The sequence below is a fragment of the Erigeron canadensis genome, chromosome 9 (genome assembly GCF_010389155.1).
Source record: "Erigeron canadensis isolate Cc75 chromosome 9, C_canadensis_v1, whole genome shotgun sequence".
In the NCBI taxonomy this organism is placed as follows: Eukaryota; Viridiplantae; Streptophyta; class Magnoliopsida; order Asterales; family Asteraceae; genus Erigeron; species Erigeron canadensis.
In genome coordinates, this window is record NC_057769.1 from 11,253,548 (window position 1) to 11,269,450 (window position 15,903).

The 15,903-nt window shown below is 31.8% G+C and overlaps 1 protein-coding gene across 1 annotated transcript; it reads left to right on the forward strand.

Annotated features, from left to right (window-relative positions):
* The first annotated feature begins 5,715 nt into the window (after positions 1-5,715).
* Positions 5,716-15,684, forward strand: LOC122582407 (DNA mismatch repair protein MSH4). Its single transcript, XM_043754797.1, has 26 exons — positions 5,716-5,846; positions 6,214-6,298; positions 6,688-6,891; positions 6,968-7,003; positions 7,096-7,208; positions 7,839-7,884; positions 8,087-8,133; positions 8,263-8,370; positions 8,628-8,703; positions 9,102-9,174; positions 9,258-9,403; positions 9,496-9,581; positions 9,695-9,834; positions 9,914-10,053; positions 10,138-10,188; positions 11,283-11,346; positions 11,832-11,975; positions 12,077-12,144; positions 12,265-12,323; positions 12,513-12,669; positions 13,638-13,690; positions 13,770-13,868; positions 14,025-14,139; positions 14,222-14,344; positions 14,762-14,915; positions 15,482-15,684. The coding sequence occupies exons 2-26, from the start codon at positions 6,230-6,232 to the stop codon at positions 15,487-15,489; spliced, it is 2,379 nt and encodes a 792-aa protein (XP_043610732.1). The 5' UTR covers positions 5,716-5,846; positions 6,214-6,229; the 3' UTR covers positions 15,490-15,684.
* The last annotated feature ends 219 nt before the right edge of the window (positions 15,685-15,903 follow it).

Sequence of the window (15,903 nt, forward strand, 5' to 3'; positions counted from 1 at the left end):
TCAATTTTCTTTTTTGAAAATACCGGAAATACCGCAACAGTAATACAGGAAAATACCAGGAATACCAGAAATATCGACCGGTGTTTACCGGTATTTAAATTATTGCTTTAACCTTCGTGTCGCGATCTGATAGCAGGAGATCTAGCATACATTGTCGTTAGGAAAAAAAAAAGACAACATATGTTAGACCTATCACAACACAAAGTTTCAAGCGAAATTCACCTTTCAAAAAAAAAAAAAAAGTTAATAACTAAACATTAGGTATGAAACCAGCAATATCGTGCAAACGTTAAGTAGCTTTTAAGTAATTAAGAAACGGGATATTACATTTTTACCCCTCACATGTAAGTTACGTGGTGGTGGTGGGGGGGGGGGGGGGGGGGGGTTTAACGGTCATCAAACGACGTTTGGTTCCAGTATGGTCTGAGTGGAGTTTTGGAAATGTTAGGTATGATCCCCGTAATTTCAAAAGAAAAAGTATCAAACTAGTAATATCATGCAAACATTAAGTACCATTTAAGTAATAACTCTACTTATTATGATAACTAGATTAAACCTATGCGTTGCATGGTGATAATTGTTGGCATATTTTTTTTTTAAAGAAATAATGCAATCTTCCAATTATAACATATATGACTACAGTATTGTAATAACAATACACTCAAATATAAACTCACTTATTAAGGAGAGTTACATTATAGATGAAATATATTTTAATACTAATCAATTGATTTATGTATTTTTAATAATGTCTAATTTATGCCATCATAAATATATAATCAATGAATATATTTTTACTTAATGTATATATATGTATTATATTTTACATCTATAATATAGATCTTTATATTTCATAATTATATAAATAGAATTTTCCTGTCGATTTTGAATCATGGATTCATCTATCTTTGTATTTGTATTTTATACTTATATTATTTTTTAAATGTATAATCTTCTTATTGATTTTAGTTTTATCGTCCTATCCAACAACTTATATAAGAAACAATCTCTATTAGAAACATAACTAAATTAAATATTAAATATTTTAATTTTTATTTATTTATGATAAACATGAAAAAATACCAAATAATTAAGAAAATTACAACTAAGCAAATATCATATTTGTCATCTAAATAATAGTGCTACATAGGAACTTTTATATCCTTTCTTAGTTATATAAAGATGTTAGAATAAAAAAAATATTAGTTTATATATTCGAATAATCGAACAAAACTATTCGGCATATATAAACTACTAACAGTTATAAGTATATTAACCTAGAATAAACATGATGATGTCTTTTTCTAAACTATGAGGGATGTAATTTTTCTTATTCAGGTTATCAAAACTGCAAGTATTTTTTTTCTAAGATTTATGTTGTTTGACCAATCATTTCCCTGGTTACCTTTAATATTTGTACATAATGAGATTCGATCCTCAAACCTCTCGTACAAAGTCGAGAATTTTAGCCACATTGGAAGTGGTTTCCATGTTTGTCATGATATAATAAAACGTCAATTTTGTTTAATTCCATAAAGTTATATTGAGAAAAATAAATGACAAATCGAAGGGGTTAAGGTTACTTTAGGAAAGTTGAGGGTGCATGCATGATTTTGTATTATCTCGTGTTATGGTTTTCATTTCTGTAGAGGATTACAACTTTTCACATATGTATCTACATCTTATCTATAGCTACCCAAATTTCACGAATACTTTAATGGCAACTTTCCTTTCATTCAAAAAGACAAAAACTGAAAATTTGTTTCTAGATATTCACGTTTGAGAACACATTTGCTCATGTGTTTGATTTACAATAATTAACTATTTGTCAATATTATTAACTGAATTTAATTGATATAAGAATAGTAGGGTTTGTACCAGTATCTCGATTTCAATTCAAACACGTGTTTGATGAATGATAAATCATTACGATGTATTGCTTAGGTAAGAACTATTGTACCAATAAGAAATACATTCCAAAAATACGACACAATTATGATGGTGATGAATATGGTCGGTTACAGATAAAGTGAAGTTATTTATTACGTACGAATTAATTGATATATAATAAGTAAAACGTTCGGTGACCTGGTAAAGGTGTCATGTAGTCGTTTAGAAATTTATGCATTGTGTCATACGTTCAAACGTGTTGGAATTCTCTATTCAATATACGAATATCGTTATGAAATGCATACTACCATTTAAATATGATATTGGTGGTGTACTTGGATTTTTATCTAAATGAGGCTTGTTAGAAACTTGAAAGAATTAGACTCGTATGTAAATAATTACGAGTATACAGATAACCCTTGTTGTTTTTGTTTATTTTAAGGCTATTAACGAACTTCTATAATGAAAGAAACATGCACACAAAGCCTTAGATGTGACTTTGATATATATGCCAAGTCGTATAAATTTAAGATTTAATTATTGCAAATAACTTACTCTAACTTTGAATCTAATTAGGCTCTATGACCAAACAGAAACACGTACGAATGAGGAGGAAAACAAAGTCAACATTAGGGCAAAATACTTCTTATTTGTGAATCAATAGGGGTCACAAATTTCCATTACAAATCTAGCCCATTGCCTAGGTTGACCCAAACAATATTTATATAATATAATTAAAATAGGAGGTTGGAAGTAAACTTGGCACCTCTAATCTCCCTCTTTTAGCATAATCCTCTATCCTTATTGATCTTCTAACTTTTTAATATTAATCTAAATTAATTTACACTTTTTTGTTTTCCATCACCAATTACACTTTAACCCCAATCTAAAACAATTAATTTACAATTTTTGGTTTCCCATCACCAATTTACACTTTAATCCAATTTAAATAATTAACTTACACTTTTTGACTTTTCATCACCAATTCACACTTTAACCTAATTTAAAAATAATTAATTATACTTTTTGGTTTTTTATCGCCAATTTACAATTTCACCCAATTTAAAAATAAATAATTTACACTTTTCGGTTTTATTGGTAATCTATAATATAACCCACATACGACAACAAAAAAACAAGGTACGATCAATTACAAAAGGTTTTTTCTTTTTATATACTTTGCACATAATTAACCATTAATATTATTTATTAACATTAAATTCTTATATTATTGTTATTATTATTTCTTTTAATTTAGTTTGAGGTTCGTTATGACTTTTTTTTTTCAACAACAAAAAATATGACCACATTAGTTCATCTTGAAGATCTTAAGCCAACACATGTTAACCATTATTTATGACTCCGTGTTGTGCATGTATGGACTATTTCGGAGTGGAACAACCTGAAGAAAATCATAATGTTCGAGATTGTCTTTGTTGGTAAATTGGTTTGTATTTTTCAAGTTATATAGTTTACACTTTTAGAATATAAGAAACTGTAAATTTTTATTTAACTAAAGTTTAAAAAAAAGGTAAATTGAAATCAATATTTATATGGATTTAATTTTCGTATGTTTTTTCTTTAGTTTTCGTATTGATTAAGTTCTGATATATGACTTAACTAATCTAAATATTATATATTAAATTTTGTATTTGTAACATATATAAACTTTTAGGATTTACGATTATATCTTTTTATAACCTTCTAGATATAAAGTCAATTTGCTATGAGTAAGTTTCTGATTACTTTAATATATTGACTTTGATTATTTTGATATCGTTTTTAAAGTAACTCACTAATGGTGTATACTTAAGATTTACGATTATATCTTTCTATAAGCTTTTAGATAAAAAGTTGAATTTTGCTTTGAGTAAGATTATGATTATTTTAATATATCGACTATGATTATTTTGAATCTGTTTTGAAACTAGCTCATTAATGGTGTAATTTTTTAGCCGCTGTTATTCTATCAGGGGAAAATGCTACATATTGAGATGGTGTTGAATGTTTTAGTATGATTATTTAGCATGGTGGAACAATTCATCATTTTAGTTTGTGTATGACAGATATACTTCGGATCTTATTAAAAACATGATATCAATTTTAAATAATACATTTAGATAAAACTCTTTGATCCACGTTATATTTAGAATTTAACACAAAAGAGATGGCTTTGCAAGGTTTTTGGCTCGACTCCTTTTTTTTTATCAACAATTTGTTTCCCTATCTTTCTTGCATTAGCCGATAAAATCATTTAATCGACTTTTGGAATGTCCTTGGTTGGGTTTCTTTTTTATCCTGAATAATTTTCCTGGATCTGTATGCAAAGATGTTTATTCGATTCTTATGGTTAATTTGTTTGGGGTTTATTTTTTAAAATTGGATTAAATACATAGAAACACACTAACAGAACTTACCAGTTTTTTCCATTTTTTCTTTTTTTTTTGCTATTTGCAGGGCAATATCATACATGGCTCGATCAATGGTGAATGAACAGAAAATTTTAAGAGTATTTTGACCGATGGAGTGGCTATTCAGCTAACAAATTTCCAAGTTCATTTCGGTATATCTATTTAATATATTTGAATTCCAATTTTTTAGCTTTGACTAATATATTTTGAGACTACCCGTCTATTGGATGGGTCTGAACACTAGTATCAATATATAGTCATATAGACCCATGATGAAAATAATACTCTTAAATCGTTTATTTTTTCATTTACATATTTTCATCCTATGTAAGTTTCACTTTCTTTTTTCCCCTTAATCATTTACTTTCGAATTTAAAACCTCGCTATATCACACAATAATCAATGAAAAAAAAGACGTAACAAACAATATAAAACAAAAGAAATAGGCCTCACTATCCTCTTTTCACCTAGATGACCTCACCTTTCAATAATAAGCATATCGGTTATTTCAACAATACATTAGCAAATTTATCCGCCTCAACAATACATCCAGCATGCTAAACCACTATATTAACACATTTTTTTTATAATAATAATAATAATAATAAAATTAATAAGTGAGAACCTTTTGGTAATCAACTCTCATGTACCATTTTGATACTTAAAACAAACAACACATAAAATTTATGTCCAGTAAAATATCATCTTTACATACAGAGCACAAGATATATTTCTCCCTTTACTTATGACAAAGTTTAAACCTAAAATCTTTCGGTCTTTATTTTATGGACTTGGATCACATGGTTTCAATATTAATTGATCTGTGGTCAATCGGCCGTCAATTGATACATTTTTCCTATAATACAACGTACTAAAACTTACTTTCTCATGTTATATCATCACCAATATTAAATTGTAATTACATTATTTAAATGCATTAAAAAAAAAGGTTGCTTGTTGTTTTTCCTCATTTTTTTAAGCAAAACATTTTAAAATAATCTAACATTCTAAAAATGTTGATACAGTATCAATTAGTACGATATCAATTTTATACTTTCCATTATAGTTCATGTTCAGTACCAACTTTACATGTTAGAGGTGTTAAGTTCGAGACATGATAAAGACATTTAAAAGAAATTTCACAAAAAGTTCTCTAGTGAAGTATGTTTGAGTCCTGCAAAGGGGGCAAGTTTTACCCCAATTAAATATCATGTTTTCGAGCAGTTTAGTTGAGTTTCTCCTCCTAGTAAGGATTAGGGAGCTCGCGCGGATCCAGTTAAGACAACATAAGCCAGATTCTGTTGAGAGCAAATAATCGGCTCCTTAAAAAAAAAAAGTACAATGGAGTATCAGTTTTGGATTTGAGATGTTTCGATTTTAGTAACAACCGTTTTGATTAAGAACGGTACGAAATGCCAATCCTAAATCACGCACGAGAATTGAAAATTCTCTCTCTATATATCATTTGTTTTTCATTTAAAAATAAATTAACTCCTGCTCCATCATATGTCTACTGCAACTTTGCATTCAGCGGTTTAACCGGAGGTTCCATTTTCTCCCTCCACTTCTATCTAAATTAAGCTTCAATTATTATCATTTTTGTTAGGATTTTGCTAATCATAGCTAACTTACAGTAATTTTAAACATAATTTTCAATCTTCATCAGCTAAACTCCTCGTTATTATCATTAATTTTACTTTATTTTCTATTTTATTTTGGTAAAATATAAAAAAAGTAAATCGAATTAAACTTCAATTTTACTGGTATAATGTTTACAACTATGCCTGCCAACTGTTTGTGAAAATGCTAGTTAGTTACAAATGATATATTTTTTTTATAATTGGCGCGAAAACAGATTTTGAATTGAAAAACTTATAACTGATACGTTATGCTCTCGCTGTGTGTGTGTTAGACAAGAGACGTACTCCATGGAAGAAGAGACCGGAGGAGATCGATCGAGCTTTGTTATCGGACTAATCGAGAATCGAGCTAAGGAGGTACCTTATTTCTTCTCCTTACATATAGTGTGTGTTTGTGTGTGTGTGTGTGTGTGTGTGTGTGTGTGTGTGTGTGTGTGTATGTATATAGGATATAGGATGATATGATATTCTGCAGGATTAGGAAATTCGTGATTATTTACTGCTCAATTCGTAAAACACTGTCTTCGTGATGTTTTCCTGATTTGTACTTGTTAATTACTCTGATCAATATTTGGTTGTTATTTGTTATTGTACATGACCACGGGAGAAATGATTTCGATCTGATTTTTGAGATAGATATAGATGATTATTGATTGCTACTTATTTCTCGTTTATTTGGCGTAGATGACATCCTTTAGTGACATAGTTGAAACCGACACCTTATTTTACATGAATCAATTAATCAGGTTGGAGTGGCGGCTTTTGACTTGAGGTCCGCTGCTCTTCACCTTTCTGAATATATCGAAACTAGCAGCTCTTATCAAAACACAAAGACGCTTCTTCATTTCTATGATCCAATAGTCATCATAGTCCCTCCTAATAAGCTTGCCCCCGATGGCATGGTTGGCGTTTCTCAACTCGTTGATAATTTCTATTCTTCAATTCGAAAGGTACTATCTATCTCATACATTCTTTGATATCGATGTGCCGTATTTCTTCTTTTTCTAATTTGGCTCTGATCTACAGGTCACTATGCTTCGTGGCTGCTTTGATGACACTAGGGTATTGCTATTTACGAGTATCATGTATCTTAATTGTTATGATATTTACATTGTCATATGTGTAGTTTTTAATATGCAATGTCATTTTTGAAGGGAGCAGTGCTGGTAAAAAGTTTAGCTGCCAAAGAACCTTCGGCACTTGGTTTAGATACTTATTACAAGCAATATTATCTCTGCTTGGCAGCAGCTGCAGCAACTATCAAGTGGTACCATAATATTAAATTACACGTGTATACATGATAACTGCTGAATGCATAATTGCATATATGCTCTGAATTTTCATGGTGGTAATCAATAAATAATGTCAAAGTGCTCTTCATGCTCTATACACATGATTTATTATTTGTTTCTTCTTCTTTCTCTATCCCTTCTTTTTGGCAAAAGTGGAGTGATTCAATTACAGGACACTTGAATGTGATCTAGATCCAAACCAACAACACGTGACTGCTGCATACAAAATGAACTGAATTTCAAATATTAGTTTTGGTTCCCTTGGATTCAAGCTTTCGATGCCAGCATCTATGGTTGTCATAGCGGCATGTGATATGTTTTACTAAACTAACTTAGTTGAGCCCAGCTGATTTTAGAATTTTCTTCATAAATATCCTCTAGTATCTTCCCTCTGCGTCAAGGTGACCTGGTTGGTGAGGTGAGTCAGCTCAAAAGAGTAAAAAACAACCATATCACCATGAAAGTGCCACGTATTTGCCTTTTTGAAATGGTTCCCACCGAGTCCTCCGGAATAACTTGTGATTGATAAAGTAATTTGTATTATATCTTTTTCTTGATTAGCTGTCTACCATTGATGAGACTGTTAATTGACATGCCAAACACAGGATTGAAGCAGAGAAAGGAATTATCATAACGAATCATTCATTATCGGTACGTCATTTAATTTCTTCTAACATGTTCTTTAGGATAAAGAGAGTAGTTCTGATGAGAGGTTATTTGTATATGCTGTCCAGTATTATTTAAGTATTTCTCTCAGCTAATTTTACAGGTCAAATATGCCAAATCTTCTGATTTTAGTAATCTTTACTCTTTTACTGAACCTTCTTTTCTTCCATCTTTGTTCATCATTCAGGTGACTTTTAATGGATCATTTGACCATATGAATATTGATGCAACTAGGTAAATGCTATATAGATTTTCTCAGCATCTTAAAATATTCAGATTTCTGAAAATATCATTGAAGTATACCAAATTTACAACATGTTTTTTTTAATTATATCCATTGTTATAATTTTATCTTTTTAATAGTGTCCACAACTTGGAAGTTATTGAGCCACTGCATTCTACGCTTTTGGGCACAAGCAACAAAAAGAAAAGTTTATTTCAGACTCTCAAGACAACGAGAACTACTGGAGGGTATGCTGTTGATTAGCTGATTCCACATAATATTTTTACTTTTAACCTGAGTGAGATCTGTTAGTTGATTCTCTTGGTTGTCAAATGAGTCCATAATGATATGTCTAATTCTTTTGCCATTTTTGCCGTGTAGAATCTTAAAACTAGTGATGAATTATCTAACCTAAAAAAATATCTTAATGATCTGTTTTTTTATATGGCAGATTATACCTGTGGTAAGTAAATCTGATAATTTTTGGGGGTTTGTAAATTTGCAGGACTAGACTTCTTCGTGCCAATCTGTTGCAACCTTTAAAAGATATAGAAACTATCAAAGCTCGACTTGACTGCCTGGTCAGTTAGTCTTATTGTTAACCATGTCTGTCAAATGTTCATTGGACTTCCTGACAACCCAGTGAATTTATTTAAACAGAAAGATGTGCTTCTATTTTCCTTACAGGAAGTTACTTAGTATTATCATAGTACTCATGATATTATCTAAACCTTATTGCTATGTGACACATTTAATATGTTTGGCATCTAGAAGAAGGGTACACAAGGCCTTGGGTTTAGAGTTCCATACACATGCCTATCTGTTCATGTTGTATGCTAATTTGGTTAATTGACGGGTAGTGCCTAGCTTTGTTTAGTTTTATGCACTATCATATTAGTTCTTCAAGCAATTAACTCCGTTTGTCTTGACATTGTCCATAAAGAGATATATTTACTTCTTGATATCTGCTCAACTCTAGGATGAATTAATGACCAATGAGCAGCTGTTTTTTGGGCTGTCACAGGCTCTTCGGAAGTTTCCAAAAGAAACTGGTTAGTACACATTGTAGAAAGCGAAACATGTGCCGATAGACTTGACAGCTTTAAATGATGTATTTATTGATGTTTTCATTCAGATAGGGTCCTCTGTCACTTCTGCTTCAAGCCAAAGAAAGTTAGTAATGTAGTATTGGGCATAGATAATCCTAGAAAGAGCCAGGTTCTAATATCAAGTATTATTGTTCTCAAAACAGCTCTAGATGCCTTGCCATTTCTCTCTAAGGTACATACAAGTTCATTTACGAGTATCTGTGTGCTCAAATGTCAAGTCTTTTGTGCTATTCATGGTTTTAAATCATCCTTGATTGATGATAGGTATTGAAAGATGCAAACAGCTTTCTTCTTGCAAATATATACAAATCTGTATGTGAGAATGACAAATATGCTTCTATAAGGAAAAGGTAAACTTCTTGGTTTTTGTTGACACTTTCGACTAGACACATGTTACTTTAATTTTTGACTAGACATATACCTTCAATGTTTTTTATCATCATACTTTGTTTCCTAAACTCAGAATTGGCGAGGTGATTGACGAAGATGTGCTTCATGCACGAGTTCCTTTTGTTGCCCGGACACAGCAATGTTTTGCTGTCAAGGCCGGAATAGATGGATTTCTGGATATTGCACGAAGATCATTCTGTGATACCAGTGAAGGTACCAACTGGGTCTACCTTACCAATGGTCTCAACTCTTATGGTGTAGTATATCAACTCCAGTTGTTCAATTTGTACAGCTATACATAACCTTGCAAATAAGTATCGCGAAGATTTCAAGCTACCAAATTTGAAAATCCCATTTAACATTAGGCATGGGTTTTACTTCAATATTCCTCAGAAGGATATACAAGGAAAGCTTCCTAGCAAGTTCATTCAGGTATCAAAAGAGATGCCTGTCCTTTTCTATAGTGTTCTCCAGTAACGTTTCTGACGTTCATCTGTGATTTTGAGGAAAATTTAGGTTATGAAGCATGGGAACAGTATACATTGCTCAACTCTGGATCTTGCTTCTGTAAGTATTATCATCGTTATAAGCATTATTGTTTGTACTTATATGTTGATAAAAAGATAGTTTTATGATCAGTGTTTTTTTTTTGTAAAAATTTTTAATGATATATGTCTGGGCTCATTAGTTCGGTTATATTCTTCTTAAGGATTTGTATAGCTTCCTTGGGAGTTGGGTCCAGAATTAGTTTTTTTATTATCCAAACAGAGAACCCCTGGACCATTTATGATTTTATACTTGACTCTTAGAATATAATCTTATTATTTGTACCAGTGGAACTGATTTTGAATGTATCAACAAACCCAACATAAATCCCCATCTGATGAGCATAGAAAGAGTAGCACTCCTCTTTCTTGGATGGCAGACTATGTCCAAGTTATATCTGATTAAATCTTTTATATTTTTGAGGCACAAAGACCCCTATTGCTACTCCGTGAGCTACGAGGAATCTTATGTTTGTAGCCATGTATATGTAACTAGGTGGTAGTGTGGTACTGATCGAGCTGTAAATATTGTGCTTTAATATTTTATGTTATATATATGGGCTAATCATTTGGAAATGCATTGAACTTTCATCCATTTCCTATTGTATGCATTCATTGTTCAAATTTCATATTAAATGCATTAATCTTATACTTTATTCAGAAGATTATTTTTTTTTCAGCTTGTTTTTTTGATTTTTAATTTTTTATATATATTTTTTTAGCATAAACCCATTCCAAAATAAATCAAAAAAACATTCTAAAAAAAAGTCAAAAAAAAATTACAACTTACACATGTGTAATGTGTAGGGAGTTTTTTAAATTTTTTTTTTTTTGGAGTGGGTTTTCACTAAAAAACAATAAAAAATTTTTTTAAAAATGAAATATAAAGAAAAAAAATTTAAATATCAACCTTCTCTCCCTTCTCTCCTTAAACGACCTTCTCATTTGATCTCTCTCCTATATATATTACAAATAATTACGTTTTGCAATCTTGTATATATATAAGCTTGATAAAGATGCTACCGTAGATGAGTTGTTTTTTCTTTTTAATCATATTTCCCCAAAGGGACACCCTAGATGATTTTGATAATTATTATGTGTTTATTAAATCTGCAGTTAAATGCAAGAAACAAGTCTGCAGCCAAAGAATGTTATTTGCGCACACAACTTTGCTTGGAAGGTCAGCGCAAACAATCCTCATATTGTTATGTTAGTTATGATGGTAGTGTAATAGTTATGTGTTGAAGCAATTTCTTTCGTACATGGAACACTTAGGGTTCAGTCTGTGACTGTAATCTAAAGTTAAGTACATAGCATAGCATATCATCGACGTTCTTTTAAAGTGTATTTCTGTTGTTTTTAGTTGTAAGACTTTGTTAAGTGCCTACCATGGCTTCAAAAGCTGCTCTAACACTTTTTGTTGTACGCTATCTTTTTATTGCATTGGGTCGTTTGTTTTTGCAGTTACCAAGTAATCAAGTTGTTCATTTTGCTTTTTCTGTTTGCTTTTGTTCTATTTTGAACAGCAATCTTATAATCGTGTGCTGAACAACATTTGGATGCTTGTGCAATCAAATTATACTGTTGTACCCTTATCAATTTGCTGGTTTTATTGTGGAAAAACTCTCCAAATTTACAAGTTATCTTCCTTTGATTATCATGCAGAACTAATGGATGCAATTCGAGAGGATGTCTCTGTGCTTACCTTGCTAGCTGAGATCCTATGCCTATTAGATATGATTGTTAATTCATTTGCTCACATGATTTCATCCAAGCCTGTAGATCGATACACCAGGCCTCATTTCACAGGTAAGTAGTTTAATGATTCACTAAATTACTTCTTCTATTTTATTCTTTTAGCTCCAATGTGATTATAACATACATGCTGTACTTATTCTGTTTACTGATAGAGAATGGACCACTGGCAATTGATGCTGGAAGACATCCGATACTAGAAAGTGTCCACAATGATTTTGTTGTATGCCATATTTCTTTGTTTTCAGGAATTGATTTCTGTGCTCTATACCATAATTTGTACAAGTACTTTCACTGGAAAGCCAGTCATGTAATGTATTCCGGTTTGATATCCTTTTTGCAGCCCAACAATATCTTTCTTTCAGAGGCTTCAAACATGGTGATTGTCATGGGGCCCAACATGTAAGAAATAAATTTATTTTTTCACTTCTTTGTTTCCATTTTTAGTGTTTATTATCCATTAGTTTCTTCATGATTATGCCTTGCTGTTCTTTTGCCAACTTTTAATCTTGGGAGTTGCTATAAATTTGTCTCTCTTAAAGCATCCTACTGCTGATAGCTCTAGTATAAGAAAAAATTTGCTTCCTTCAGGAGTGGAAAAAGCACATACCTTCAACAAATTTGTCTTATTGTCATCCTTGCTCAAATTGGTTGCTACATTCCTGCCCGCTTTGCAACCATAAGGGTGGTTGATCGTGTGTTTACAAGGATGGGCACAGTCGATAATCTTGAATCAAATTCCAGTACGGTATGTACCAAGTTTCTTTCTTGCCTTTTCCTGACAGGTTCAAATAATATTACAGAAGGTCTGTAGTACATCCATCCTTGGTATATATTGAAGTCAGTGACCTTTAGCATATGGAATATCTTTATTATAATGATTAATGAACTATTCTTATGAAGCCTTGTGCATCATATTAAATTCACGTCCTTTTTCTTGTTTTTTTTTTTTCTTTCCCAAAGAAGCATACAGCTTGATTCTTGACTAGTTCTTATATCTGAAGATGGGGGGAATTCACTTTTAACACCAGAAATCACATTGTTCGTCTTTTATATGACTTGGGGTTCTCTTTCTAAAATGTATTTATATTACAAAAGGGATTTTGCTGGAAGCAAGATGAGTTTAGTTTACCAAATTGTCATGGTAAATGATCTGGTTATAGTTTACCAATGAAGGTGCCTATGGACTATGGTCATAAGGCTTGAATGCGTCTTCATATGTACTGTAGGAGTAATTAGTATTATTATGTGTGATGACCAATCAAATACAATTATAGATGCATGTATAGAGAACTTTGATTGTGATGACAGTTATATATAATAAGGCTTTCGGCATATTTCATGACAATCAATTAGCAAGAACATATAAAGATCAGTAAAGGTTATTTTTATCATATTGATCATCGTTCACATGGTTGGATTAGATGAGTATAGGAAACTAGTGTTTCTTGCTTGGCTTGCGCTTTAAAATGTATAAATCAGTAGACATAAAACTGATATCTTTGTACCACAGACAGTCAGAAACATGTACAAATAAACTGTTTCGTGTGTTCCTGGTTTAACTTATATGACAATAGTAGAAACTCCTCTGTTTAGTCTATTTCAAGCGTACATGAAGCGAGGGAATCTGATTAGTATGTTTCTTTATATGCACACTCCATCTGGAACCTACATAGAACATAGAAGTCCTTATTCTTAGTATCTTTGATTTTGCAGTTCATGACAGAGATGAAAGAGACGGCTTTTATCTTGCAAAATATCTCTGAAAGGTAGGCCATCATTACAGTCATGGTTGACGATTCCCGTCTTCGCTGATGTAATATACTGTATTATTTTGTTTCGGAACAGGAGTCTCATTGTCATGGATGAGCTGGGCAGGGCAACATCTTCCTCTGATGGTTTTGCTATTGCATGGAGCTGTTGTGAAAGACTATTAGCACTCAAAGTGTAATTTCTTGTCTACACAACTGTTGATAGCTTATGCTTGCTGTAGCTGGAGGGCTATGCAAGGATTTATAACTATTACAAATTATGATCATACATAAATGTTTAAGTATGATCTGGTTTGATGATTCTTGACCACTGGTCGTCATCTGGTTTCAGATATACAATATTCGCCACACACATGGAGACCCTGTCAGAACTAGCCACCGTATATCCGAATGTAAAGATTCTTCACTTTAATGTTGAAGTAAAAAACAACCGGTTGGATTTCAAGGTAACAGCTCTTCTAAACTTCATGTGTATGCATATTCAGAATAACAGATACATTATTCTAATTTTATGTTTGGCGCAAATAGTTTGAGCTGAAAGATGGACTGAGACATGTACCACATTACGGCCTTCTATTAGCAGGAGTAGCTGGTTTGCCAAGTTCAGTTATCGAGACTGCCAGAAATATCACTTCGAGGATTACAGAGAAGGTGAGTCTTTCTTGTCTTATCTTGTGCTTTAGACACCAACACTCATTTTGTGGTCCACAAACTTAAATTTGTTTATTCTGGTGCATGTCATGTCATTACTGCCAAATGGAAGTTTGTATCTACGTGGATTCTATCACATGATATAAAGTGTTGATTGGTTCCAAAAAGCTATAGTAGATGTATTTTGTGATGATTATTAGAAATTTGTTACTATATACATTTCTTTTAAATCAACCTCCATTAACATGTATGTATAGTCCGTTACTGAGTTTTTCACCCAAGTTTAAGATATGATGAGTGGCTTATATAGAATATTCTTGAGTCGTGAAATTTTTATGTATACATTAATGATAGTGCTATGGTTTTGTTGAGTGGTATATTGGGGTATCTAAATAATTTTTGTTTTGTTATAAATAGGAAGTGAAGAGGAAAGAAGTGAATTATGAGCAATATGAAGGGATTCAGATGGCTTATCGAGTGGCTCAGCGTCTTATATGTTTGAAATATTCAAGTCAAGATGAAGATTCCATCCGACAAGCTCTTCAACATTTGAAAGAGTGTTATGCCAATGGTAATGTTTAGATTAATGTTGTCGTTAATGTACCTTGGTAGATGCTATATTGATGAGGTACAATAGAAACAGTCCAAATGTAAGAAGTAAACCATTGATGCTAACAACTGCACCTCTGATTCAAGCTGAAGAAGCTTCAGAGGTGTATAATGGTGATGTCATGGAGACTATTCCATTACCCAAACCAACAAAAGTTGACCAGCTATTATGACCAAAGTATGCACGCAATACACTTTGTTGAAACATATATCGTTCATCCATCCGTCAATTACTGCACCTATGATGGCCCCAGCTAGAGCATGCTAACGATGGACATGGTTTTTTGCGATATCAAATTTGTGTTTTTGAAAAAAATATTATGTTTAAAATTCATAAAGAAGGGCTACACCGTTCAAAATGTTTAGACTTTGAACAAAGAATTGGCACATTATTCTTTGGTTTTTGTATCTCAGTATTGATATAACATGTCGTTACTTACTAAAAGTGACAAAATGGGTCGGTTTTATAGAAATTTGAAAGCATGTGCTAGTTAGAACGACCCTGCTTTAACCCTTTGTCTCTTTCAGAACTATAAGAGGTTTTTGGTACAATGAAATGGAAAGGGTGGAAAGGAAATGAGAAAGACTTCTTATGTTTGGTTGTAATGGAGAATGGGAAAGAGAATCGAGAAGTGGGAATCGATTCTATTCCCTCAATTCTGTATAAAATGTAGAGAATGGATGGGAATGAATTTTTTTTTTTTTTGGTTTTAGTGATGTTATATGTATTAAATTTGGTTATTATTTAAAATTTTGTATTTTTTATATATTCATTCTCTGTTTGTATCAAATGATGGAATCGATTCTTTTTCAAATACTCATTCTCTTTCCCACTATATTCATTCTCTATTACATTTTCATTCTCTTTAATTCACTCTTACCAAACACTCCCTAAAAGGAGTAGAATTGATTGCGTAAGAATTTTATCATGTTTTAATTAATTTCCACGT